Genomic DNA, 27763 nt, shown 5'->3' on the forward strand with positions numbered 1-27763 from the left:
GGGGGAATAATTAGATAGAAAGACGTGTACTCAAGTAAAATGAATTGAAATAAACCATTATAAAACAGAAAACAACATTCTTTTTAGTATTTTCCACGGTTCTCTCTTTTTTTCCGCGTGGCACTGACATCTAGCGGTATTGTTCTGAACTGCAGTGGAAAAATCCTGGTGTTTATTTCTTTCTGATCACCTGACACGGAAGTGACCGCAGACTGAGCGCCCATCACGCTGTGTGGCGATGTTGTCTGGTTGGTCGTCATCGCCGCGGAACATTCCGTATTTAGAAGGGCAGTTTTGAGCTGGACTCGAAGGTAAGACGAGTAGATATTCCCAAGAACATTCCCAGTCGCTAGATCGTCCCAAAACCACGGTTTTCTTTCTGAATGACGTGTGCGTTGGAAGGGTGAGTCGGCCATTGTGCAATATCCATGTAAACAACAATTTGAATGACGGAAAATTGTCGTTGTTCGTATCTGCTGCAGCATTTTCCATCTTGGGAATTTTGTGGACATCTGGGTCAAATTAAGGACGTCCTCTCGACCTTGCGAAATTTTTGTAAGGATCTTTCCACATGAGCCTTTGTCATTGTTTCTGCACTACGTTGAAGGTGTCCATTGATTCAGGAATTATGCAACCATACATTATGGTCTCTTCCATAAATTATGTCCTGACGATTTTCTTTCGTTGTGAGGTACTCTCTCAAATTTTTCATTCAGTTTTACTGATTTAACTTATAACCCAGAAGGAGTGATGTAACATTTATAATACAATTTGACTCGTCTGTCTGTCTGTCTGTGTATGTGTGTGTGGACAATTCTCCGAAATCCGAATATAGAAATGCAGTGTTGCCATTTAACATCCTCACTGATTCCTCAGTGCTGCTTTTTTTTGCCAGGAAACGTTGTAATTGATCGAACACAATGGGACCCTGGACATGGTCTATTTTGAACAGTCCTCCTTCAAAATCAGCCTGGGAAGTAGCCTCCCGTACAGGCCCTGCCGCGGGTGGGAAAGAGTTTTTAACGCGTTATTTCCATGAGCGGAATGGAACCTTCTCCCGGTGGCTGGTTGTAGGATGGCCGGCTATTACAATAATGCGTTAAAAACCTGTTGTTGTTGTCCTTGTTTAGAGTCTATTTTTCTCGCTAGAGGTGGTCGCTAGGTGCTTTTCTCTTCGTGGTGCGTTGTTGGTTTTGTCCTCACTGGTGCTTTTGCTCTGGTACTTTCCCACCCGCCGCAGGGCCTGCACAGGAGGCTACACGGGAAGGGCCGCACCGGCCGCTGCTGCCAGATTGTCTATGTCAGTTTTGCCACCCAACTTTGGGGTCACATTTTTGGCAGCAAAGAAGTCTCATAACAAAACGTCTTAGTGCCTCCGATGTTACAAATTCAGTCTCAATGGTAAAACAAGGAGCCTCTATCAAGCAGACACCAAGGCAACCCTTTAATATATATAACTTACAAGATTTCTCGTGCTGATTTTGAAGGAAATGTTCACAATGGAACAGAGGGTTTGACGCGTTTGATCAGGATCTGTCTGTTGATTTCTGGTCCCAAAGATGGGATGAAGTACAGATAATCTGTGGCCCCGCCTTGTTTGTCTCCACATCCCATTGTTAGCAACGACAACATCTGATAGCCTGAGAGAAACATTCCATTGTTTGCAGGTAAATCATTGCCAGAAGCTTTAAGCTTTAGCCATTGTTGGCTTTAAAATTTGTTTTCCCAAGGGACTTGAAGGCAGGAAGTTGGAGTGTCGTTGAGTGAAGACTTTGTGCTGGGTTAATATGCTGAAGGTGTGACTTTGAGATGCAGAACTAAATCCTATAGTCCAATTGTCCTCAGAATGTTTGCGTTCCACAAACTTCCAACAGCGTACAAAGTACTACCCTGGGAGCCAGACTCATAAGGCGGCGGGGGGAGAGTTTACGCTCGCATGTTTGGGCCTGTGGTAGCCCGTCCCTGACTCACGCCCTCCCCACTGTCAGCTGTGCCCCAGTGGCGCACGCGGTTAGGGCAAAACGCACTCGAATTGTTCTTATGATGGAAGCCATGGAAGCCCGGACCGTATATATAGAATACAACACGGTGTATTCCGTATCGCCCGAGGTCCCAGCCCGACCGCGCGTCGGATCGCCCGACGGCTGAAGGCCAGAGGGAGATCCGATCCGCGGGAGGGCTGGGACAGAGGGTGATGCGGAATACACCGTGTTGTATTTTATTTATGTCATACCCACCCAAGAAAACGCTTCTTTCAATGCGAAATTAGCGAAAATTTGGTGTCCCTAAACCCAAAAAAATGCGACAACATCAATTCCAACGTCCGAATTTTGTACTCGAATTTCGAAATCGGTGCACGCGGTTAGGCCGAAACGCGTTCGAATCGTTCCACGGAACATTTGGAAGGCCCGGGCCGTACGCGGTAAGAACCCCCAGGCCGTACCGCTAGTTATCACACGGGCCGGAACACCCGTATCGAACGTAATCGCGGCCCAGGTAGTAGGACATAATGTAAAGTATGGACCGGTCCAGAACACCCGCATCTAATGTTATCGTGGCCCAGGTATGATATGACTAGCCTTATATCATACCTGGGTCATGATAACCTCAGGTCTTTGGCCGTCAGGAGATCCGACTCTTAGTCGGGCTGGTACCTCGGGTGATACAGAATTCACTGTGTTGTGTTCTATATACACAGCGCGGCCTAGAGGGTTTGCGCATCTGGGGCACAGCGGATAGTGGGGAGGGCATGAGTCAGGGACGGGCTACCCAAGGCCCGAACGCGGCGCGCGCATAAACTTTCCGCCTACCGCCTTACGAGTTTGGCTCCCAGGGGAACAAAGTACATGTCAAGCTGATCCGTTTGGATCTGTGCCACAAACTGAGTCTACTAAAAGTTTAAAAACAAGGCCACACCAATTTAATTTGTTGTTGACAGGGCGAAAAAAAAAAAAAAAACAGGCACCCCATGAAGGCTGGAAATGTTACGATATGAGCCTTATGAATTGAACATACCAGGCTGGTATATTATTCAAAACAATAGATTTTGAACTTTTAATGAAACAAAATTGCTTTGTTACATTGAAAAACTTTAACCACTATGAAGAAAAGGACTTTCTTCAACTGCATTTTGCAGTTGATTTAGAACCAAAAAATTTTTTTTCTTGGCAAAAATTGACAGGGCGAATCTGAGAAACAAAAAATTAAATTGGTGTGGCCCAAGTAAGGTTTAAATGACCGGTCAAACGTGGTTGCCATATGAACTTTGAACAGTCAAAACTTTTGACTTTATCAAAGTTTATGTAAGTCAAATGTACAATGTACTGGGATGACCCAGTAGCACATTAACCTATGAACACAACGACCCTATGACCTACGCTATCAAACAGTATCACACAATATCACCTCGTGACTGAGCGTTTGAGTTTAGACTTTCATCAGTTACGGGTATAATGAACTCATGTGACACCTTACATCATTTAAAGGGATCTGCATGGGGGATCGATGGATGGATTACAAATGACATGAAGTTCTTTCAAAGTCACTTACTGGTACCACATATCACACTTTTTGGTAAATTTTACAGTAAATTCTATTAAATTCAACTGCACACTGGTAAACCTTTTTAATTAATAAATTTGGAGCAGTCTGAGTACAAATCAAGTAAAATCAAATCTGATTTATGAAAAAACATTAGCTATACTAGTACTGAAAAAAGGCACACAGGCCCCTTTAAGTGAATTTAACCAATTATTTTTGCATATCAGTTGAAATATTTATCCACAAGCAAACAGGTGGTTGCTTGAGACAGTCCCAATGTAAATTGTAATTTTGTTGAATCATGTTAGCTGAAATAAAAAATTATATAGATTATATATATATTAATTATATATATATACATGTAAATAAATACATTTTCCTAGGCATTGGTCTAACGTCCAAAGATATAGTTTTAGCATCTAAGTAATTTTTCTTCAGAAATCATCATCATCATAATTCATATTAAGGTGTGGTAAAGTTGATATACATTTGTATTATAAAAGTGATAAAGCAACCATATTTTTCTACTACTTTAGGTATGTATAACGAAATAAAATGATAAAATGTTTTGTGGGTACTTTGAGACTTTCAACTGCAGTGAAGCGTTCAGAATATACGAAAATCTTCTAAGGAAAATATCTTTTCTTTATTAGTTTTGGAACTTTTCCAAAAGTTGTTTTCAAAGACTGGTTGCTTGCATCCTTTTGATATGTATTCACTTTGTAAACTGCCTTCTCTATAATCTGTTTGTACATCTTTATTAGCTCTGGCTCAGGTCCAAAAGTTGTTTTTTTCTAACAGGGGTTTTGGCACTGCGTCACTGTTAATGAAATCGTTTGTGCGTGTTCAAAGGTCCGCTAGTTCAGGTCCACACACCTTTGTTTGGTGATGATACATGGTCATGTGAATGTGGGAATGGTGTACAAGGTATGTAAGGTAGTAGTGCTCAGTGTCACGGTATGAATTGTGACTTCTGTCTGTGTGTTACTTTAATTTTCTTTCCTTAATAACCTTTCATGCCCACGATCATCATATTAATAATTCTTGTAATGTATTGCTGATACAAGAGGTTTGTCAGGCCTCTGTCCAGGTGATTTGAAGTGAATCCATATACCTGTAGTAGTATTTGGACCATCACACACCGGGGCATGCCCCTACTCTTGTTAGAAAGGTGTGATGTGCATGGGGTGTGGCTCTCCCCAAACATGGGACCTCCATTTAACGTTCTATCTGAGGGACGTCCCTAACCAATGCTACGTAGTCATTTTCACCTGTGTGAAGTGAGGAAAGTCCAGAATTTGTTTAAAACCATTCCTATCCGAGGGACATCCCTAACCGAAGCTACGTAGCGTTACTCATTTTTACCTGAATGAAGTTAGGAAAGTCCAGAAGTTGTTGATAAAGTCATTCTTCCCAATTGTGACCTTGGCAAATGTTATGTTCCCAAATTGCTGTCTAATTTAATTCTTTTCCCTTTTTCCCAAGATGTGCAGTTTTCCAAAATGTGAAGAATAAGAGAACAGCAACATAAGCCGGGACCACTAAAAACACCGCAGCTGCAGTAGAATTATTATCGCACATTTTAGATTAATAAACATCGTCAGTAGAAGCCAGCAGTAACTGATGGAGAGTGTTCTGGGAAAGTTGCTGAACCTGACGACGTTGATGATGGGACTAACACAGGCGGAGGAGTGCAGGGACAACTGCTCAGAACATGGCGTCTGCTACGAGGGGAGGTGTATCTGTGATGTAAGTTTTAATAACTTTTAATAAAAATAAATGAATGAATGAATTTTCATTCATTTGTGTCTTGCCACTTTTGTCGCCCAGCCCATATGGGCTTATAAGACACCAAAACATGAACATGAACATAAACATAGGTACAGAAATCATATAGACATAAATCCAAGTCTGAATCAAAAGGTCAGACTGGAAATTAAAGGACTTAATACAAAGTTGTACATAACATAATCGGTACATAAGAGTCAAAAGTGCACAAACTCATACTAATAATTTAGTAATAATACTAATAGCTTTGCATTTTTTTAATAACTGTCCTGTTCCAAAACTGTAACCTCCATCAACATTCATGGGACATTGTGTAACATTTTTGAACCAAAAATTTATTGAAATATTGTATTTAAGTGTGATTGCAAATTTCTTCCACTTTTTAACATACTTGAATGTGCAGTTTTGTCATTTTCTGACACTTTTGGTTGCACAAAAAAGCACACATGTAGAGTGTACTCAGTTTGTGGTGCCGCTAGCCAGCCTCACATTTTTTCCGTCATCTTGTTTTAGTGCTGCGTACTGGTTCACTGGACTTGGATCCGGACTTGTAAGAATGTTTCTAATAGGTTCAAGTCCCAAAAAACCTAAAAGTCAAGAACCGAGTCCGGACTTATTAAAACTGATAAAAGACCATTTCACATACGCCTTTTGTTTTCAAACCACCTACATGTAAAACCTTCCGTAGATTGTAAAGTCTGTGCTGCAAAATGAAGAAAACATTGCCATCGGGCATCGTCAAGTACCAGCCTTCATGCATGTTATGTGGCCAAAGTTTCACCCAGACAACATTGCAAGGTTGCCAACATGTAATTTTGTATATGCCATGGGTTTATGTCCAGACGTACAAGTCCTCTGGACTTGAATCCTGACCTGAAACTAAATGTGGGTTTAGGTATGCATCACTATCTCGTTTTGTTTCACGTTATACCATGTCCAGCGCTGAAGCAAAAAGGTATTGCACCTGAGGCACAACAATCCTAGAGGGTCCGGGGGCATTTGCTCCCCTGTAAAAATTCTGAAATCTTGACCCTCTGAAATGCTATTTTCTGCATGTTGACCGTCTAAACTGAGTTTATGTTCTTTCTAATTCTATATTTACATGTACATGCTAATTTTTGTCCATCAAAAACGGATGCTGGCAGGAACACTGCTTTGTATGCAGCATTCATTGTCATAACTTCGAGACATAAGTCAGTCTTTCATACAGCTATACTGCTAATTGATAATTTCCTGTGTAAAAGTAACAGTTTAATACTGTATCATTTTATTCTCCACTCTATGTTTAGGTACAGTTTACAGGAGAGGCGTGTGAGGAGAGTAACATGTCTTACTTCATCGGGTTTGGCTTCGTCTTCTACTTTCTGGTCCTGGTGTCAAGCACACAGCTGGTAAGGCTGTTTTATTTTTCAAAAATATAACTGTTACACTGTGGCTTGAAATACTTTTTCCTGCATACCTAAACTGGTGCAGGTAATATTGAAAATTACCTGCACCAGACAAATTTTTACCAGAACAATTTAGGAAGTATGGATTGTACAACAAAAAAAAAACTGTTTAGAAACCATTGCCAGTTGATGTGTTACGCTGAAGGGCAGTTAAGTTATACAGAATATGCATGTATTATAGAGTCTGGCGTACTTTCTAAGTTATAATATTATTACAAGGGCAATGATTTTGAAGCCTGTCATTTCAACCTGTTATTAACTGTATATACATGCAATTATCATTTTTATTACATGCACCCTTGGGCCACACCAATTTAATTTCTTGGTTAACGGATTCTTCCGCTTCATTTTTTTCTGATTTGCAAAAAAAAAAAAATTACAGAATCAACTGCAAAATGCTCATTTTGCCCTGAACAGTTGAAAACAGTCCTTTTCCTCCTAGTTACAGTTATTCCATCTTTCAATGCAGTGGTATCATTAAAAGTTCAAAATTCATTGTTTAAATTTTGGACCAGCCTGGTGTGTTGACTTCATGGCTCCTATCGTACCATTTTGGGCCATAATAGGATACCTAGGTCTGTTTTTAGAAATTTAGTTCGCTCCATTATTTTTCTAGAAAAATCTGTTAACCAAGAAATTAAATTGGTGTGGCCTTAAGGCTTAACTTAAGTTTGAAATGTCGAATACGCAGGATGGTAAAGCAGTATGGGTATGGGGATGAAGTCTGCCATCTCTGATTGCCCTGTCTGCCGTTGTTTTTGTAGGTCCTGTGTGTTCGGTCAGAGTTCCAGCGTCAGAAAGAGCCGTCCTTGTTTAAGGCCTGTAAGATGACCACACAGAAGATGCTGTACTTACTGACCCTACTGGCCGCTGCCTCCAGGGCCGCATACTTTACTGCACAGGTAATTTTATTACAATAATTCTTATGAAATAAAGACTAAGCTTTAACTTCCAACACTTAGATTACAGAATTTTCGGTTGACTCCATCAACCTTGTTCACGGAATGGACCCGTCTACTCTTGGAACGTGACGTCAGATACACGTGACCGTAGTAGCGGGTCATACGTGCCAGATAACTTGTGTCGCCCCCCGTCTCTGTTCAGGGTAGGTCTGTGAGCTCTTATGTAGACTGCCTCCTTCACTCCTCTTGCAAAGAAGTCTGATTCAGAGTCAAGGATTTTCACCCCTTCCAGAGATACTGAATGTCCCGGAGATTCAATGTGAATATGTTGTGAGACCTCTGAGTTTACAGAACTAGGGTCCATTCCGTGAACAAGGTTGATGGAGTCAACCAAAAATTTGGGTACGTCCAAATTTTGTATCTAAGTGTTGGAAGTTGAAGCTTAGTCTTTATTTCATAATGACTTGTACCAAGTGAACACAGATGAACTTTCATGCTACACAATAATTCTGTTTAGGCCTAGAAAAAAAATATTGTGTTTCCTGTTTCCTGACCGACCCTAGAAAAAGCTGCTGACCCTAGACCTATCTTTTTTGTGTGTGTGGACCCCTGCAAGGGACATAGATTTTTTAGCTGATCGACCTTTTTTCTTTTTATGATCTTATACCTGAGTGATGAAACATTGTATAGTCAGTTTTCCAACATTGACATTGAAAATAGAAGTGTTCTCCCTCATGTAAAGTTTTACTTTGTTAAACAGTACTACATGTATATACCAGGCACTATAGTATATGAATGTGTTTGAATAAACAGAGTAAATAGAGCAGTTAATGTACTTTTTTTCCACTACACCATGTGAAGGTAAACATTATGCGTTTATAAAGCAAATTTTTGTGTAGCTCAAAGAAAATTTGGTTGCCTAATGAGGCTGAGAACTTTTCCTTTCCGTGACTGGACTACAAATATGGGGCTCTTATTATGTCGTGAATTGTTCAAATCTTATTTCCCTTGCCTTGGTAATTCAATAAGTATGTCCTTCCTTCAGTGCTGAGACATTGTTGACCAGAGTCTTTCAAAAACATGACAGTGTGTTTGATATTTTCCTTCTACATATATATGCATGCAGATAGCTTATAATCACATGAAAGACTAGACTGTCATTTCCCTACGGAATTTGTATTGCTGGAGATTTCAAGAAGATTTTTTTTCACTTTTGCAAAAATTGAATTCAAATTCCTGCTGACAAGAAGTCCATTTTGAATGCAGAATTCATTGACTCAAAACAAATAGCTTACTGCATTGAGTTTGAGCTACAATAACATACTATCCCGCAGATTGCAATAAGAAAGAGAGAGAGAAAGAAAATAAACAAAGAAACAAACCAACAAACAAAGACAAACATCACATACAGTTATGCTGTCACAAAAGAAAATTAGAACCTTAAATACATGTAGTACTCTTTCCATGGACTAAGGTTTACAATGTCCAATTGCAAGAAGTACAACCCTTTCTAATACTGTGTCAAAGATTAGCTGATCATGAGCTACATTTTGTACTACAGGCTGGGAATTGAACCCTCAACTTTCTGGTCCAGGAATGAAGTCACTTAAGCTGCTGAAAGTTTGACAGTGTTTACTTTGGCCCAGTACACCAGACACTCCGAAAATATTTGTCTTTACCTTGTGATCTCTGAGTCAGTTTAAACAAGGAGGTTTAAAAATGTAGTTGCTGGTTAGAATTATAATATTCTGTATAGAAATGGTGCTTCTGTATACAGTCTTTGAGTCGAATGTATATCTGAATGTTGAAATATGAAGAACTGTAAAAAATGTAAATGACTAAATCTTTGAGTAAACATATTAATGATATTTTGTTCCTTGGTAACATATTTGCCATCAGATGTATACGGAAGGTTTGACAATGTTAGGCCACACCAAGTAAATTTTATGGATGACGTCCACGCGCGCATTGATTTTGGCATGTTCCTAGAAAAAAACAAGAAATCCCGCTTCCTGTAACTATGACCAAAGAGTGACGACAGTGCCGCAAGTCGTCAGATTGACGTGAAACCCGTAAAAGAAAGTGTCTATTACCATCCTGTTTTCACTGTACACGGTTCCACCTGATTTATTGCTGTTTTGATGATGAATAAAAGACTTCTTGCTTGTTACACTGTGTCACCTCAATCAATTCGTGTCCTAACATTTGTCGTCTCATAGTATACCAGATATTTCTAATGTAGGCATCTTGTTTTTTAGGGCCCTACTTGTTTTTCTTTCGCCCTCTCGCATTGGATTTAGGGTCTCCAAAGGACGTCATCCATAAAATTTACTTGGTGTGGCCTTAACTGAAAAAACAACAAATCTAAGTTACGATTTTCATCAGACAAGCTTCTCACTCAAAACTTAGGATTATTCAAGGATATTGTTTTTATATGGTGTGGTACCATACATGTAGCTAGCATTATGACATTCTAGTGTTAATAATAAAAATGGATGTTTAAGAAAAAGTGGACATATGATTTCACAGTATGAATGTGGTCTGAAATAATTCATGAATGCTGATTTTTGCTTGTCCTATTTCAGGAGTACATTCCTATCCAGTGGGCCCTGAACCTGATGAGTGCGTACTACCCACTCCTCATCACTGGCAGTTCACTGGTCGTGTGTGTCTGGGCTGAGGTCAGTATAGAAAATGTACTAACTAAAACTAGGCAGTGTTCTGGCAGCGTCTGTCTTTCCATCATTTGGTGGAATTTTTCCCTGTCATCTTTGAAGGACAAAAGTTGGCATGTAAAGAAATGAAAAGATATGTCATTAAACTTAACTTGTGTCTACCAGCAAAATGTTTCCCTTAAAAGGCAGGAAATAGCGTTTTAGAGGGCCAAGATTTTGAAATTTCCCAGGGAGAATGTTCCCAAACACCCTAGGCACGAAACAATGTTATCTGAAGAAAATTGAAATGAAAGGGAGTATGTTGTTACAACATACTGCACCTGTGCAAAGCCAAGGTTTATGTTGGATGTTTGATCAATGTTGCATCAGAATTTTGTCTTTTGAACGAAGATTTCTTTCCTGACACAACATTCAAAAACTGCATTCATGAAATACGTGAACATGGCCTTAAAGTTTAAACGCTATGTTCTTTTGAAGTCCTATGCCTGTTACGTTCAAGATGACCTGAAAATTGACTTTATAGTATCGTCCTAATGTTACGTCATGCCATGTCATGTTAAAATGTTTTATTTGATTTTGCAGACATTCCACGTGAAGGACGTTCCATGTGACCGCCCGCGGTTCCTGACCAAGTCCTTCGCGGCGTTTGTCGTGTTTAACGCCTTCGTGTACATCCTTCTCATCATGCAGTTTGTGTTGTCAGAAGTGGTGGACCATTCCATGGAGGTATGTAGGGGTGGTACAGGGTTCTAGCCAGCACCCCTTTCATTAATACCTATCTAAGGCCACACTAATTTAATTTGTTGCTTCTCAGATTTGCCTCTTCATTTTTTTCTGATTTGCAAAAAGAAAAAAAGAAAAAAAATTTCTGGTTCTGAATCAACTAAAAAATCCTCATATTTTGCCCCCAACAGTTGAGGAAAGTCCTTTTCTTCCTCGATGTTACAGTTTTTCCATCTATCAATGCAGTGGTTTGATTAAAAGTTCAAAATTCATTGTTTATATTTTAACCCAGCCTTGTGTTGACTTCATGGCTCCTAGGAGCCTATCGTAGTATTTGGGGCTATAATAGGATCATGCCTAGACCTGTTTTTATTACATGTACCTCCATGAAAAATGGAGGTATTGTTTTTGGCGGGTCTGTCTGTGTGTCTGTGTGTGTGTGTGTGTGTCTGTGTGTGTGTGTGTGTCTGTGTGTGTTTCCGCAACTTTGTAGTCATCATAACTTCAGAACGCCTTTATGGATTGTGATGATATTTGGTATATTGGTAAGTCTTAGGAAGACGAAGGTCAAGGTCAAATATGGGCCTCCCGGTGGATGACCTTGGTACTGCAGCAGAACTTCCGGTTTTTGTATCTTTTGTCCTGAACATGCTATGGTCTTGAATTTCTGGTGACAGATAGCTTTTCCTTTTAGAAATAAGTGGTGTGGATTTGAACCCCCTACCAGCTTGTTCTGGAACTGCAGGGGACTTTCGGGCGAAATCTTTAAAAGCCAATAAGTCCGGATAGGAACAACATATTTTCATCATTTTTGGTAGGTAGGTAGCTGAGAGAGAGATGTACACGATTAAATGCAAATGAGAACCTAATTTGCATAATTAATGAGGAAATTCTATAATTACAGTGTTTTACATTATAGTACTTTCATACATGTAATATATATAATCTATGGCAGATAGAACATCAACAGGTACCAATTATGCAAATGATGGCCTAATTTGCATAATTATTGCGAAAATTATGATTTCCTAATGGTGAATGATGGCAATTCTGTACCTTGTACCATGTGTAGGTTACTTAAATATTAACAACACTATGCATATATTATGTTAATATAGAGGTGATTTGCATAATTAATGAGGAAGTATAAATGAGGATGTTCAAATGAAATACTGCCAAAGGAAAGGATACAAGAAAAATATTGTAAGTTGAGTTTAGAACACCATAAATTAAACTACATTATATTAATTGCCACCTTATTTCCATATTCAATGAAACAAAACCATTACATAAACTCTACATATTTCATGGAGGTATGAGATCTCAGAATTCTTGGTTTGAATTGTGCCTAATTTGGTAGATATGAGTAGGACAGATCCATTAGGTAGTAGTCCTGGTCAGCAAGTTTCATCACCTGTGGAGAAAAAAATATTCAGATGCATTCATGGCCAAATCTGATTTATTTCTTAAAATCTTAACTGTCACCTTACAATAACATGTAAAGGTAAAGGGGTACATTAGTTTGAAGTAAAGCCTTGGTACCATCCATAGCTATACAGCTAACTCTCCCTTTACACATGCTACCACTTTGTTAATTTCACTCCTAGTCCTTACCACGTCGTACCTTAAATGATCAAGACACATCAAGCTTAAGGTACCGAGTAAAGAGACTCTTCTTACACAAGCAAGTCTTTTATTCGGCCAACTTTTATATGTAAATATTATACGTTTGGGAATGCATCTGTAGCAGTGACACCTGTGCTGCAGTGCAATGTGAACCAGTCAGAATTGCCCTGAGGAAGGTGACAGACGGTCACCGAAACGCCGTCTGAAGAAAAGACTTGGTTGTGTAAAAAGAGTCTCTTTACTCAGTGCCTTACCAACCTGATGAAACCATTCATGGACGCTTTTAAGCTTAAAAGGTACCGTATTGGACTTGCACCATCTTGTACAATGCGGGCTACATATGTCATTTTCTATCCCTTGGAGTGTCTTGCCTAGACAGTGTAGCTTGCAATGCTAACTCTGAGGAGGTTTCAATGCTCTGTGCATACCAGAAACAACATAGCATGCGGTAATATATGTCATGGGAAGGGATCCAGGCCTAGCCTCTACTACTCAGGCTTCGGGAGGCGGCTGGAAAGAGTAGATATTGGGAAAATAGAAAGATAACATGCCGGGGGAGTTGGTGCGCTAGAGAATATATATCTATTTAATCTCCAAGCATTATTCTCTGGTGGCTGCAATTCAGTATCCAGTTGGCAAGGCAGTATCCAATAGGCCACCTAAGACTAGTAAGAGGGGTAGCACATGGTTACAGCTTGCCAATATAATTAGTGGTGCATACCTAAACCCACATTTAGGTTCAGGTCCGGATTCAAGTCCAGAGGTTTAGGTTCAGTTCCGGACTTGTAAGTCCGGACCTAAACCCATGGCATATACAAAATTGCATGTTGTCAACCTTGCAATGTTGTCTGGGTGAAACTTTGGCCACATAACATGGAGGCCGGCACTTGCCGATGCCCGATGGCAATGTTTTCTTCATTTTGCAGCAATTTTGCAATCTACGGAAGGTTTTAGGTGGTTTGGAAAGAAAAGGGGTATGTGAAATGGTCTTTTATGGTAATAAGTCCGGACTCGGTTCTTGACTTTTAGGTTTTTTTTGACTTGAACCTAAACATTCTTACAAGTCCGGATCCAAGTCCATCCAGTGAACCGGTATGCACCACTACCAATATTATACTCCCCTTGCCCCACAGAACCTGCTTGGAGATTACTAGAGACTATAGTTCACAATGAGTGTTTGGTACCTTTACATTAAGTTTTCCAGATTTCGTGAAATGAATCAGGCGCAATTTCCAACAGGCGATTGAACTGAAACCGAAAGCAGGCCATGGACAAGTCATCCACAGTCTCGTACGTCATCTGTACTCTCCCCGTGTATGAGAAGTCCAGCAGTTGAATTATGATGTCTGCCGAAAATTCATCATCCATTGGGCCATACCGCTGTAAAACAAACAACCATCACTTACATTGATGAAGAATAGCTGCTTTCCTAGAACAACATCACTATGGAACAAGCTACCACATGATTGTTTCCTTAAACTTTTTAAGTCTCATGTCAACAAAAATCTGTCCTCACTGGCTGTTACAAACAGTAACCCAAAACATTTGAGTGGCATGAAAATTAATCTAAGTTTGGGAAAATACAACTTACATGAAAATTAAACTGATCTCCAACTCAACTATCTGATCTCCAACCCACTCATTAACTATGATACCTTTTCCTCAGGAGTTGCATCCTCCTTGTAGTAACGGCAGAGATAGCCGAAGTGGTTGCTACTTGCCGACAAGACGGCCACGTGGCAAGGAAACTCCCGATCGCCGACAAGTAGCGCGAAGTCACACAACTTTCCCGTCTTCCTCCACTCGTTTAGAACCTGTAAGAAACAGAGGCGAGCAACTTAGAAACAGATTAAAAAACCCGGGTCCCGGGCCAGGGTTCGAACCCACGACCTCCTGAGCACCAGCTTCAAAATCTGACGCTCTAACCACTCAGCCGAAAAGGTCTAGACGCATCGGCCGGGTCAGTTGGTAGCACCTATAAACCCCCCACTGTTACACTACTCCCCCTTTTCTTTCCAAGATTCGTCCTCGAATCTTCCGAATTCGACATCCCTGGAGCAGCACTCTTTGCCAGAACTCCCAGGGCCGGTGTGGGAATTCGAACCACTGTAAGAAACAGAGGCGAGCAGTAGAAACAGATAAAAAAAACCTGGTCCCGGGCCGGGGTTCGAACCCACCAAGCACCAGGTTCAAAATCCGACGCTCTAACCACTCTGCCGAAAAGGAGGGCCTGCAAGGGGGGGTCCTGACAACGCTCTACGCTGAATTCGGAAACCTCTCGATTACGCTTTATGATAAATTCCAAGTGGCTACAACACATTACGTAGAATTAAAACGCTGAATACGCTCTACGCAAAAATATTAGAGCGGTCCGTCTACGCTCTACGTAGAATTAAAACGGCTGATTACGCTCTACGGAAAAGGGCTTGCGGGCCCCCGAAAAGGTCTAGACCCATTGGCCGGGTCAGTTGGTAGCGCCTATAAACCCCGCAATGTTACAAACCTCCAACTGATGGCAACCTGACTTGTCCTCACTCGGGGCTTCTTCGCGAAGACTCACAAGCAAGTTTTCATCCTTCTCCTTCAAGTACTCCGATAGTATCTTCCAATGTTTCTTGTCTTCGAGTAAGACTTCTCCAGCGCTGTTCTTGGTGAGACTTACGCTGTCATCCATCCCGTCTTCACCACTGGCCATCTCGTCTGCAAATATAGTTCGGCAGAATTTATTTACTTTATTACCTCCATGAAAATGGAGGTATTGTTTTTGGCGTGTCTGTGTGTGCGTGTGTGTGTGTGTATGTTATCTCCGTTATCTCCGTTACTGCCTAGCCCTACCATGTAGGATTATTGGCAGCCGTCACGCATTGATTAGTTACAATTGTGATCCAGTACATAAAAACAAGGTAAAACAAGGATAAATGAGAAGGGAACATAAGACAACTGATTTTTTGTGTTTTGTGTTTGTGTTTCCGCATATTTGTACCTTCATAACTCCATAACGCCTTTATGGATTGTGATGATATTTGGTATGCTGGTAGGTCTTAGGAGGACAAAGGTCAAGGTCAAATATGGGCCTCCTGGTGGATGGCCTTGGTACTGCAGCAGCACTTCCGGTTTAAGGTTGAGTCAGGGCATGGCTGAGAGGAATCTCCTTTGCACTTGCGAGCCAGGGTAACAGATGTGGCTATGCCGAGCGAGGCGGCGCGCTCCCTCAGGGGAATAGGTGACCTATTTCAGGGCAAATGTGCCACTGTAAGGCTGTGTGTTTGAAAACAAACAACCTGTGTTATTACCTCCATGAAAATGGAGGTATTGTTTTTGTTGCGTCTGTCTGTGTGTATGTCTGTCTGTCTGTCTGTCTGTGTGTTTGTGTCTCCGCACATTTGCGGCCAGCATAACTTCATAACGCTTTTATGGATTGTGATGATATTTGGTATGCTGGTAGGTCTTAGGAAGACGAAGGTCAAGGTCAAATATACGCCTCCTGGTGGATGACCTTCGTACTGCAGCAGAACTTCCGGTTTTTGTATCTTTTGTCCTGAATATGCTATATATGGTCTTGATTTTTTGGTGGCAGATAGATTGTCCTGTCAGGAATAAGTGGTGTGGGTTTGGTCCCCCTAGCAGCTTGTTCTGGAACTGCAGGGGACTTTCGGGCGAAATCTTTAAAAGCCAATAAGTCCAGATAGAAACAATGTATTTTCATCATTTTTGGTAGGTATGTAGCTGAGAGAGAGATGTACATAATTAACTGCAAATTATGCAAATGAGGACTTAATTTGCATAATTAATGAGGAAATTCTATAATTACAGTGTTTTGCATTATAGTACTTTCATACATGTATGTAATCTATGGCAGATGGAACATCACCAGATACCAATTATGCAAATGACCTAATTTGCATAATTAATGCGAAAATTCTATGACTCCTTAGTGGTAAATGATGGGAATTTCATACTTGGGACATGTGTAAGTTAATCAAAAGTTAACATCACGATGCATTTATTATGTTAATGTAGAGGTAATTTGCATAATTAAAGAAGAAATTAACATTTACATGTCAAGTCCATATTTAATGGAGGTATGAGATCTCGGAACTCTTGGTTTGTGTATGTACCATTGTTGTTTCTTTGCCATACACATACCAGCTACAGTTGTTGGTACCTTAATTAAGTAAACATGTTTACATATAAGTGGTCCTATCATCTATGCATGGTTGGTCACCAGTTGTCCTAACATTTGGGGCGTTTGGTTGTCATAATGATCAAGCGGAAATAATTGCTCAAAGAGACGCCCCATTGTCTGGGCTGAGTCTATGTTGGATATCTGTCATGATTTGGTGCAAGAATGTGTTGTGTGCTTGACTAATATAAACGGGAAAGTTACTGCAATATGCTTTGTTGTGTGCTTTTTGTCCAGTGTTGCCATAGCTCGAGTTAAAATACGTGCACATGAATTTGGCCAGGGAAAAATTATGCTAATTACGATCTTTTTTTTGTTGTCTTTTTTGCGCACGTCTGTAACAACACCCAAATCTTCTGTCAATCAAGTTGTGTTGTCCGACCAAAGAAGCCAGAGACTGGGGGTTGGCCCTAAAATCGCGCTTGTTTGTAACAATGCCCCCTTTTCTGTCATCATGGTGTCCGACTAGATAAGTCAAGAAAACAAAGGAAAAGAGATCGCGTGACTTTTTACTTTTTGCCCGAGAGCATGCATTGATTTGTGTCTATTGTTTCTTGTGTCCTATTGCCCTGGTGTGATGGTGGCGTCCGAAACAACGCCCCCTTTTCTGTCAACTGGATATGATGAACGAGTTTTTGATGGTGTTAAAAATTCTTCCATATCGCTACAGAACCGTGTACAAGTTACATGTAAGCTTAAAGACCAAAATAATACCAAAAAAGTCTGTAAAATACATACAGATATTGGAAGTGTACATACAATATAGTCACTTGAAGTTTGTTCCAATCACGTTGACTGAGAAATTGAGCTTGTACGGCCTTCTAAAAGTGACTTTTTGGAGACTCTGTAGCAAGCTTCCTAATTGCCCACTTCGGGCATCTCTATTTGCATCTCTGTGTTTTATTTTTGCATTTCTGTGCTTGTTCCTGAGCTGACATCACGGGGTGACATCAGCTCAGGAAAAAATACAGACATGCAAAAATAAAATGTCGATACGCAAATCGCCTGCCAGGACTGGCTTGTGCTGACTTTTCCAAGGCAGGGCATAAGAATTTCGAATGTAACAGGAGAACCGTGCATATTAATTGTAAATGTGTCTGTTAGCCAGGTAATACTAGTTATGTCAATTACAATCAGCTAAAGTAATATTTTGGTGTCATGAGCACTTTAAGAAGACAGTAAGCACTTTTGTAAAATAGGCCACGGACAACTTGCTATATAGTATATGCCTCTTCATTTTTTGTACCTACTTTTTTCTCAAAAGCATTGGATAAAGGGCTTAAGACAGGAATTGTTTAAACGACAAGTTTTTGACGGTGATAAAGAATTCTTCCAGTTTGCTGTTGGACAGTGTAAGCTGCATGTAAGAATAAGAAGACAGAAGTCATTTTGTACTTACCTATCTGTCACAAGAACCCTCAAGATATTTACCAGCAATGATGTCTGGAATGGTTTCCGTCAATCCTTGATCTTCCTTATACCACGTCACTACAGATGTCTTTGGGTGCAAGTCTATTACTGTTTGGTCCACCACAGTAAAGCGTCAAATGGTTCCACCTGTTTGATCTCAAGTGGTCTTCTGGTTTCTGAGAAGCTTGGGGAAGAGAGTGATTGCGTACGTACACCAGAAGAACTGGTTTTTAGTAGCCGGCATCACTCTAGATCTGTCCAGCAATACAGTTCACTTTGCCTATAGCTAGGACTCTACGCTCGAAAAAGTCTTTTTACCTCCATGAAAAATGGAGGTATTGTTTTTGGCGGGTCTGTCTGTGTGTGTGTGTAGTCTTGACTTTTTGGTGACAGATAGCTTTTCCTGTCAGAAATAAGTGGTTTGAATTTGGTCCCCCTAGCAGCTTGTTCTGGAACTGCAGGGCACTTTCTGGCGAAATCTTTAAAAGCCAATAAGTCCAGATAGGAACAACGTATTTTCATCATTTTTGGTGTGTTGGTAGGTGAGACAGAGTTGTACATAATAAGATGCAGATTATGCAAATGAGGACTTAATTTGCATAATTAATGAAAAAATGCTATAATTACAGTGTTTAATGTAATAGTACTTTTATACATGTAATCTATTTAATCTGTGGCAGGCGGAACATCAACAGATACCAATTATGCAAATGATGACCTAATTTGCATAATTAATGTGAAGATTCTGTGACTCCTTATTGGTGAATGATGGGACTTTCATACCTGGACATGTGTAAGTTACTTAAAGGTTAACACCACATTTATTATGTTAATGTGGAGGTCATTTGCATAATTAATGACAACATGTTGAAATGTATGACAAAGCAAGCCCATATTTCATGGAGGTATGAGATCTCGGAACTCTTGTTTTTTATTTTTCACCCTGTCGCTTCATATTTTTCCTGAAAAAATCCGAGAACCAACAAATTAAATTTGTGTGGCCTTAAATGAAGCTTCAACATCAATTTCAAGATGACTTTAAAAAATCTTGAGATTATTTCAAAGAATCTTGAGATTGTCTGAAATAATATTGAGATTCTTTAGATTGTATGAAACAATCTTGAGATTCTTTAAAAGAATCTTGAGATTGTTTTGAAAAATCCTGAGAATGTTGTAAAACCTTGAGATTTTCATGAAAATCTTTAGAAAAAGATTTTCAATGATGTGTGTTGACTCCCACTGGTTGGTCATTATGATCCGTACGGTGACAGGGAAGTTGTTCACAAAATATCAGCTTTGTAAGTACAATGTATAAGCTGAAAACAGTTAGAAACATTTGTCCAAAGTGCTCTGGATTGTCCAAATTCAATCTGGACACTGTTATTTACTGAATTGTTGACATTTTTGTGTTTTTTCTGTCCCCACAGGAGTATCTGGTCAGCATATTCCAGTGCTGTTTTGGGATGCTGATGATCTTAGTCCTCATTTTCTTCCTCATCTATGGTGTGGAGATGTTTTTTAAGGTCAGATATGATATTAATATACAGACTTGATTCAAGTTTAAGTCAAAACGTACTGCTTTCAAATTGTTGTTGTACTCGAAACTTATTGCAGTATTCAGATCATCATGTAATCATAGTGAGATCAATAATAAAGGTGCCAAGTGTCTGCCAGTGCACAATATTGTGTCAGGTTGTTTTGTATGCAATATCAGTGCCCTGGCTGCAGTAATACAAACACCTGCTAGGAGGTGCTGCTTCAGGGATGAAAATGTCCTGCACACAGCACCTTGCAGAGGGACTGAAAAAAAAGATTGTGCTGGAATGGTCTTATGGCCACAGCAAGTAAATTTATGGATGACATCCTCTGCAGACTTTAAATTTACATGAGCCTTGTTAAACAAGAATTGAGGTGACAAAACATGATATCAAAACCAAACAGATATTTTTTTATTGTATTCAACAGTATTACCCGTCCTTGTAGATGACCTTGATTAACTAAGCAAAATGACTAGCCATACAATAATGGGCAGCTACTATACTGGGTTGGATTGCATGCGATGGAACATGTCAGTGTTAACAATTGCGATGAAATGCGAGCCATTGTGCGTCAGGTTTGCTAGATCCATGATAGTCTCTGAATTGAGAGGCTTTTACAACATATTTTCCCATTTTCGGCTTGGTGACAACTTACAGAGGGAAAAACAACTTGTTTTTTCTTCCAAAATCAGTCTGAAATTTATGCGCACACTGATGTCATCCACAAAAATTACTGTAATTTAAAATCAATACCTGATATTTGACTGAGAATTTTTCCATAGTTTTTTGGCTTTGTTTTCCCGTCCTCCAGGTGCACGGTGCGTTTGCGAGTCGTAACAACTCTCTAAACCTGACCCAGCTCCACATGTCCCGGCTGGGTCTGGTGTTCCAGGCAGGGCTGCAGCTCTTCACAGCTCTGCTACTCATCCTGGACATGATGGGCAAGATATGGAAGGACAGGTGGGATTCAGATGTTATAAAAATTGATAATAGAGAATAATTAACCAGGAACATTTTGATTGTACAGTAACTGATTGTCATGGAATAGTCTGGAGTGAATAAAGCTTTAAACATTTTCAAGCTACCAGGTGTTAAAGTTAAAGTGAAAGCAACACAACAGTGCAATCACCACAGCAGGGAGCCACATGTAGTCCACTGGTACCATACTCTTTCCCAAATGCTGAGTGCCAAGCACAGAAAGCAGTACTATGTAATGTTATAAAATTGATTTCAAGAGGAGTCCTGAAGTCTACAGTTTTTTTATCTGCAATCAATTAATTTTTTTTAAATATTACAGGAACTTTGAATTGTTTTTCATGTCACTATCTATAAATTTTCATGATGCAAAGAGTACCAGATACCACTGCATTCATAATAATGTTTCTGATTAATCATGATAATCAAATATGCCAATTGGCAGATATCAATTTTACACTTTAGTTTCTATTATGTACTTGTATAGACGGTATAACTGCCCGTTGGCTTAAGTTCCGCATAACACATTGGCATAACGCCATAACACATCAGCAATTTGTCTAATGCTTTTGTTCCTAACCCTGTTATGTCCCCTGTTGCAGTGTTCCCCTGGTCAGTAATAACTACTACACCCTGACTTTCCGTATTGTGGAGCTGGGTGTGGTGCTGTGGTTCCCATGTGTGCTCTGGAACGTCACAAGGTAAAAAAAAAACTTTTCTTTTCCATAAAAGTTTATATAAAAGTTGACCCCTACCAGTGTTGACTTAAAACCAACTTCAAATATTTTTCCATCATTTCAATTTTGTTTGACATAATATTATGTTGAGTATCAAACCTACTTTGTTACGCTTTGCACTTAAGTCTGTTGTACTTTTATATTGTTAATTGATTGATTTTAGCTTAATCTTTACTTGATAGTTTACTGTTTAGTAGTATTAGTATGTTATATTGTGTATGTTTAATCTTTGTATTGTTTGGCACCCTAAATCAGCTATGCTGCCTGGGTGGCCAGTGTATTGTATTGTTACAATTGAATTAGAATAAATAAATAAAATAAAAATAAAATCAAACCTAGGAGGGTCTGGGGGCATGCTCCCCTGAAAAATTTTGAAATCTCGACCCTCTGAAATGCTATTTTGAAAGGCAACTTTTCTGGTAGACTAATTAGTTGAATGACTTTTTTTTGTACACTTCTAGTCCCGAGCAACTCTGGATCCTGAACCCAAAACAGCTGCTGAAGAAACGAGACTTGGAACAAGTTGAGGTGATGAAATTTCCTTTATGAAAATACCTTTTTATGTCTTATTCATTGTTAAGTTTTACAATTTTGTCATTACCACTTGCCATCCAATGCAATTTTAGGGCGGCAAAACACAAATACTCTGAATATGGCAATCTGTATGATATTGACACATACTGCCCCACCTTAGGACATTTACATCATTATTTCATAATTTGGGCATTTAAAACATAATAAAAGAGTGCAGAAACAACCCCCAAGATGAGTCCTTTATTTTCTGGGTGGTACCTAAAAAATCAGCCCAGGATCCTTCCAGTAACTGTTTTTTTGTCACAATTTTCAGCATTTTTGCTTCCATGAATGTCGGTTTACCATTTCGGGATAGTGTTGTTTGAACTTAGTGACTAGAATATTGACTTTCTGGTCTTCAAGCCTGAAAACCTTCAACTTTTCTGTCCTTTTTCTTCTCAAATGTTTCCATGAAGCCCACTGAGACAGACAGCCTTCTGCACCACCGTAACGTCCCCAAATACCACGCCACGGAGGACAGCGCTGAGACAGAGGAGAGCGTGACGGAGCCTCGCGAGTGTTGGATCTGTTACGACTCTGACAGGACGGACGCTGGTGATATGATCCAGCCCTGTAACTGTAAGGGTGACGTGTCAGCTGTTCACCATGACTGTCTCAAAAGATGGCTGGCTGAGGTGAGTAGGCTGCCCAAATAATTAACAGTTCCTTAGGTGTATAATAATGTTGTGAAGAAAATATGACAACATGTTTCTATCCGTGTATAGTTTCATCAGGTTGGTACATGTATGTCACTGCATAAAGAGACCCTTTTTACACAACCAAGAGGTTGGTTTTTTTTTTCTATTCCAACATTTATTACAACACATGGTGACGGCACACTCAAGCTTTTCCAACTTATGTTTATGCCGCACCAATGCAGACAAGCGCACAGGCAACAGACATACTCATTTTCACCTGAGTTAAGTGGGGAAATTCATGTTTAGTGCCTTTCCCAAGGGCACAAGATCAGTGGCATGGCAGGGTTTGAACCCAGGACCTGTTGGTTCCACTCTACCAATGATTACTCCACACTGTGTCACAACCCCACCAAGAGGTGTATTCAGCCGACATTCGGTGACCGTCTGTCACCTTCCTCAGGGCAAGGTTCACCTTCTTCATTGCATAGCACACTCAGGTGTTACGGCAATAGATGCACTCCCAAATGCAAAAAATTTCGTTAACACACATATGTACATCTACGTGGTTACAGGAAACAGTTTGTACAGTGCATTTGGGAACAGAATTGTCCTGATGAAGGTGATCACTGAAACATTGGATGAGATAGTGGGTATTTCAAATCCTAAAATGTGAAGTGAAAACTTTAATTACAGTACTCTCCAGTTCAAGATATGAAATAAAAAGAACACAGTACTGAATGTATCTTGCTGACTAATTCTACTTCTTCTCCATCTTTCAGTCTATGGGAAGTGGGGCTACACCAAGATGCAAGGTTTGCAAAGAGAAGGTAAGAGTTCTGTAAAGTTACTGCTCCACTAGATTATCATTATTACCTTCGCCAAGAAGGTTATGTTTTCAGTAGCGTTTGTCTGTGGGTATGTATGTATGTATGTATGTATGAGTGTGTGTGGTTTAGCAAGATAACTCGAGAAGCAGTGGATGGATTGGAATGAAACTTGGTAGGTGGGTAGGTCTTCATGAGACCTAGAAATGATTAGATTTTGGGCCCCCTGGCAGCTTTCCTAGGTACTGCAGCAGAACTTCCGGTTTTGATATCTCGTGATCTGGACATACTAGGGTCAAGAATTTTGGATGGCAGATAGCTCTTCGCATAGGAAAGAAGTGACATGAGTTTGGGTCCCCTAGCGGCTTGTTCTGGAACTGCAGGAGCATTTGTTGAAAAATATTCGAAGGAGGATAACTCAAGAACCGGTTGACGGATTGTCTTGATTTTTGGTATGTAGGTAGTTTAAGTGATGCTTGACATAATCAGATGACAATTATGCAAATCAGGAGCTAATTTGCATAATTAATGAGGAAATTCTATAAATCTGCTTTTTTCGATAGTAGAACTATGAAACACTTGTGACATCTATTTGAGAACGAAAAAAACATCAGAGGATATAGATTATGTAAATGAGGACCAAATTTGCATAATTAATGGCATTTTTTTATAATTACATAGTTGTAACTGCTCGGAATTTCATATTTGCCACTTTTGGAAGTTAAGTGAAGGTGAATATCAATAAACATAATTTATTCAAATTAAGACCTCATTTGCATAATTAATGAGGAAGTGCTATAATAGCCTTTTTGTTAAGATAAGGTTGTCATTGGGTGGAGAATATGATTAACTGATATAACCCATGCAACTGAGGCTCTTATTTACAAAATCAATGATTAAAATTGTATAATTCGTCAACCGCAAGGGTTAACATCATTTGGCGAAGGTATGAGATCGTGGAACTCTTGTTACCTTCGCCAAGAAGGTTATGTTTTCAGGGGCGTTCGTGTATGTGTGTGTGTGTGTGTGTGTGTGTGTGTGTGTCTGTCTGTAAACACGATAACTTGAGAAGGCCTTGATGGATTGTCTTGATACTTGGTAGGTGGGTAGGTCTTGATGAGACCTCAAAATGATTAGATTTTGGACCCCCTAGCGGCTTGTTATGGTACTGCAGCTGAACTTCCGGTTTTGATATCTCATGATCTAGACACGCTATGGTGATGAAATTTGGATGGTAGGTAGCTCTTGTGCTGGGGAAGAAGTGACGTGAGTTTAGGCCCCCTAGCGGCTTGCTCTGGAACTGCAGGGATATATTCTTGAAAATATTCAAAAGGGGATAACTCAAGAACCAGTTGACGGATCGTCGTGATTTTTGGTATGTAGGTAGCTTACGTGATGCTTAATATAATTATGTGACAATTATGCAAATATGGATGTAATTTGCATAATTTATGGGGAAATTCTATAAATCATCTGCATTCCATGATGGCACAATCGAAGCTTGTGACATTGGTAATTGACAACGAGAGAAACACAGGAAGCTATTGATTATGTTAATAATGACTTAATTTGCATATTTAATGAGAAAATTTTATAATTATGTAATGATAACTGCCTGGAATTTCATACTTGTGGTATTTGAAAGTTAAATTGAGGTGAACATCATTAAACATAATTTATTCAAATCAGGACCTCATTTGCATAATTTATTAGGAAATGCTAGAATGCATTGTTTGTTAATATAAGACTGTCTTTTGGTTGAGATTATGATAAAATGATATAATTCATGAAAATTAGGTTCCTATTTCTTAAATCAGGGGGGAATAATCTTATCTATAATTTGTCAGTCATAAAGATTAACATCATTTGGCGAAGGTATGAGATCGGGGAACTCTAGTTTCTAGTATGTGCTCTATAGGACTTCAATGTATGAAACTTTGACTAACATAAGTTAGCACTGAAAGTTTAGGCCACATCAATTGAAAATTGATTGTTGTTTCACAAAAGTGTGAAATGACAGTGAAAAAAACACAGGCCTAGGTAATGTATTTGCACTATAGCCCAATATGCTACAATTGGAGCCATGGTTTATAATTCAAACAATGAATTTTAAAACTTTTGATCAAACCTCTGCCTTGATAGATGGAAAAACTGTCACAGTAATAAATAGAAAGACATTAAGGACTTTCCTCAACTGTTTGGGCCAAAATATGAGCTTTATTTACTTCATTCAGAACCTAGATTTTTGGTAAATTAGAAAAAAATGACATGGGCAAATCTGAGAAGCAATTGATTAAATTGGTGTGGCCTCAGTTCATTTACACTGTTGTATGTTTCACTTATCATTACTGTGAACAAATAATTTGTTTTTTTTTTCTGCACCAGCTGCCACCGTGAACATATAGTCCCATGAACACCTCCATTTTTCTAAGAACGTGAACAATTTGCTACCATAAACATAAAGTTAATTACAGTTATTTAATTTGCTTAGCTGCATGTAAATCCTTCCAGTGTCAAACATGTTGTTTTTGTTGTGAACAGTACCAGTTGCGTGAGGGCGCGGTGTGGCTCCCCTCCGCGGTCACTGTCCGCCAGTGGCTCATCTTCAGCTTCATCCTGGTGGTCATGTCCGCAGGGCCGTTCATCGTCTATCTGATCTTCCGAAGCTTCGCGTCTCCCGTGCCGAAGATTCTCGGTATTGGTGGGGTCGTACTTCTGGAGTACGTCTGTTTGAAGTGAGTAGCGATGATTTTATTTTACGGTATTTAACAGTATTTTCTCAACAAGAAAGAAGATTTGCGGGATCGGGAGAAGTAAGACTGCTTGAAGTAAGTAAGTACTGTGAATAGTGAAATGTTCGCAATGATTTTTTAATGGTTTTCGCGGTATCCTTGTTTTTCAATTTCTGTAACAGTTGTAGGATAGGATTGTTTCAGTCGTAACCATCGTAAAAATTGTCTTCTTCTGACAATAGTTGGTCTCTTAAGTTTGTGATGTCATTTGTATGCTTGAAATAAAAAACAACATGTCACACACCATTTCTAAGTCAACTTGGCGAAGTCAACTTGAAAAATTTCTGTTTACAAACGGGGCCACAAAGCAACTAGGCACTCCCGCTGTGCCACCCTCCCCCCAAGTCGACTCGGTGGCTCGGTCTTGCCTGATTACTACGCAGAGACACTCAAGTGGACTTTCCCCGATTACACACGCGAAGCTAGCGGATTCAGCACCCCGCTGGCCAACTTAAGTCTGGTTTGGATACGACTCAAGTCGTCTTTATTAGAATGCGACTTGAGTTGAATTATTTCTCTTTACCCAGGGAAATTTTTGCTCAAGTCGACTAGCTCAAGTCAGCTTGCGTTCTAGTCGACTTGAAAAAGTTAGGTGTAAAGCAGGCCATAATCTTACATGTATTTTTCCATGATCTTAGGCTTCTCGGGTTCAACTGCCTGACGGTGTACCAGCAAGCCCGACTGTCTGCCCTGAGGATTCTGGGTAGGCCTGTTCCTGCTCACAGCTCCGCGGCACGGACAAAGAACTCTGCAGACAGAAGTCCTGACACCCAGCAGAACATCGTGGTGGTGGAGGCAGAGGTGCATGTTGGAAACCATGTCTGAGAGTTTGACATGCAGGGCTCGAAATCCATTTTTGGGAACAGGTGCACTGGTGCACCTAAACTAAAAGAATAGGTGCACAAAAAAGTTTTTGGGTGCACAATATGTAACAAAACCTAATCACAGATCTTACTGCTCCTCTTATGAGCTACAAATCAAGTACTACAACGAAGATTTTATTTTTCTGATACTTTGTTGCCAAGAATATCCTGTATACTTTTATACAGTGGATATGCACAAAAATACCTACAAAAATAGTTGGGTGCACCAGTGCACAGTGCACCCACAGAAAAAAATTGCGTGCACATGCACCCAGTACTGGTATTTCGAGCCCTCGATTTGATTATATGGATGACATCCTCTGTGAACCCCAAAACTGATGCGAGTGTGCTAATAAGAAAAAAAAAAGTTTGGCCAAAAACGTGTTGCCTTGAACATTATGAAATCCACGTGCTCGTGAATGTTGAACAAATTATTAAACACTAAAACAAGAAGAGTATGGTATGGCGAAATACATGTACATGTAGACTCTTCAATTTCATTTCTTTACATTGTCTAGTTTTCCTTTC

General features: G+C 39.7%; 2 protein-coding genes across 4 annotated transcripts; one reads left to right on the forward strand and one right to left on the reverse strand.

Annotated features, from left to right (window-relative positions):
* Positions 1 to 196: 196 nt before the first annotated feature.
* LOC109463469 lies at positions 197 to 27455 on the forward strand. The gene is made up of 14 exons (XM_019760298.1): positions 197 to 311; positions 5026 to 5289; positions 6618 to 6719; positions 7541 to 7678; positions 10264 to 10359; positions 10936 to 11079; positions 19723 to 19818; positions 20645 to 20793; positions 21411 to 21509; positions 22007 to 22073; positions 22535 to 22753; positions 23536 to 23583; positions 26122 to 26315; positions 27011 to 27455. Exons 2-14 carry the CDS (start codon positions 5164 to 5166, stop codon positions 27195 to 27197), a joined length of 1665 nt encoding a protein of 554 aa, XP_019615857.1. The 5' UTR covers positions 197 to 311; positions 5026 to 5163; the 3' UTR covers positions 27198 to 27455.
* On the reverse strand, positions 12149 to 18651 carry LOC109463461 (kelch-like protein 21). 3 transcript variants are annotated; one of them, XM_019760287.1, is made up of 5 exons: positions 18285 to 18651; positions 15206 to 15402; positions 14358 to 14516; positions 13887 to 14082; positions 12149 to 12490 (listed from the first exon to the last, which is right to left on the reverse strand). In XM_019760287.1, exons 2-4 carry the CDS (start codon positions 15395 to 15397, stop codon positions 13894 to 13896), a joined length of 540 nt encoding a protein of 179 aa, XP_019615846.1. In that variant the 5' UTR covers positions 15398 to 15402; positions 18285 to 18651; the 3' UTR covers positions 12149 to 12490; positions 13887 to 13893. The 3 variants fall into 3 exon arrangements, with proteins under 3 accessions (XP_019615846.1, XP_019615848.1, XP_019615845.1); XM_019760289.1 differs by lacking the exon at positions 12149 to 12490 and having other exon boundaries at positions 13795 to 14082; positions 18317 to 18651; XM_019760286.1 differs by lacking the exon at positions 12149 to 12490 and having other exon boundaries at positions 13795 to 14082.
* Positions 27456 to 27763: the final 308 nt, after the last annotated feature.

Source organism: Branchiostoma belcheri, unplaced genomic scaffold, assembly GCF_001625305.1.
Source record: "Branchiostoma belcheri isolate BF01 breed outbred unplaced genomic scaffold, Haploidv18h27 scaffold126, whole genome shotgun sequence".
NCBI lineage: Eukaryota > Metazoa > Chordata > Leptocardii > Amphioxiformes > Branchiostomatidae > Branchiostoma > Branchiostoma belcheri.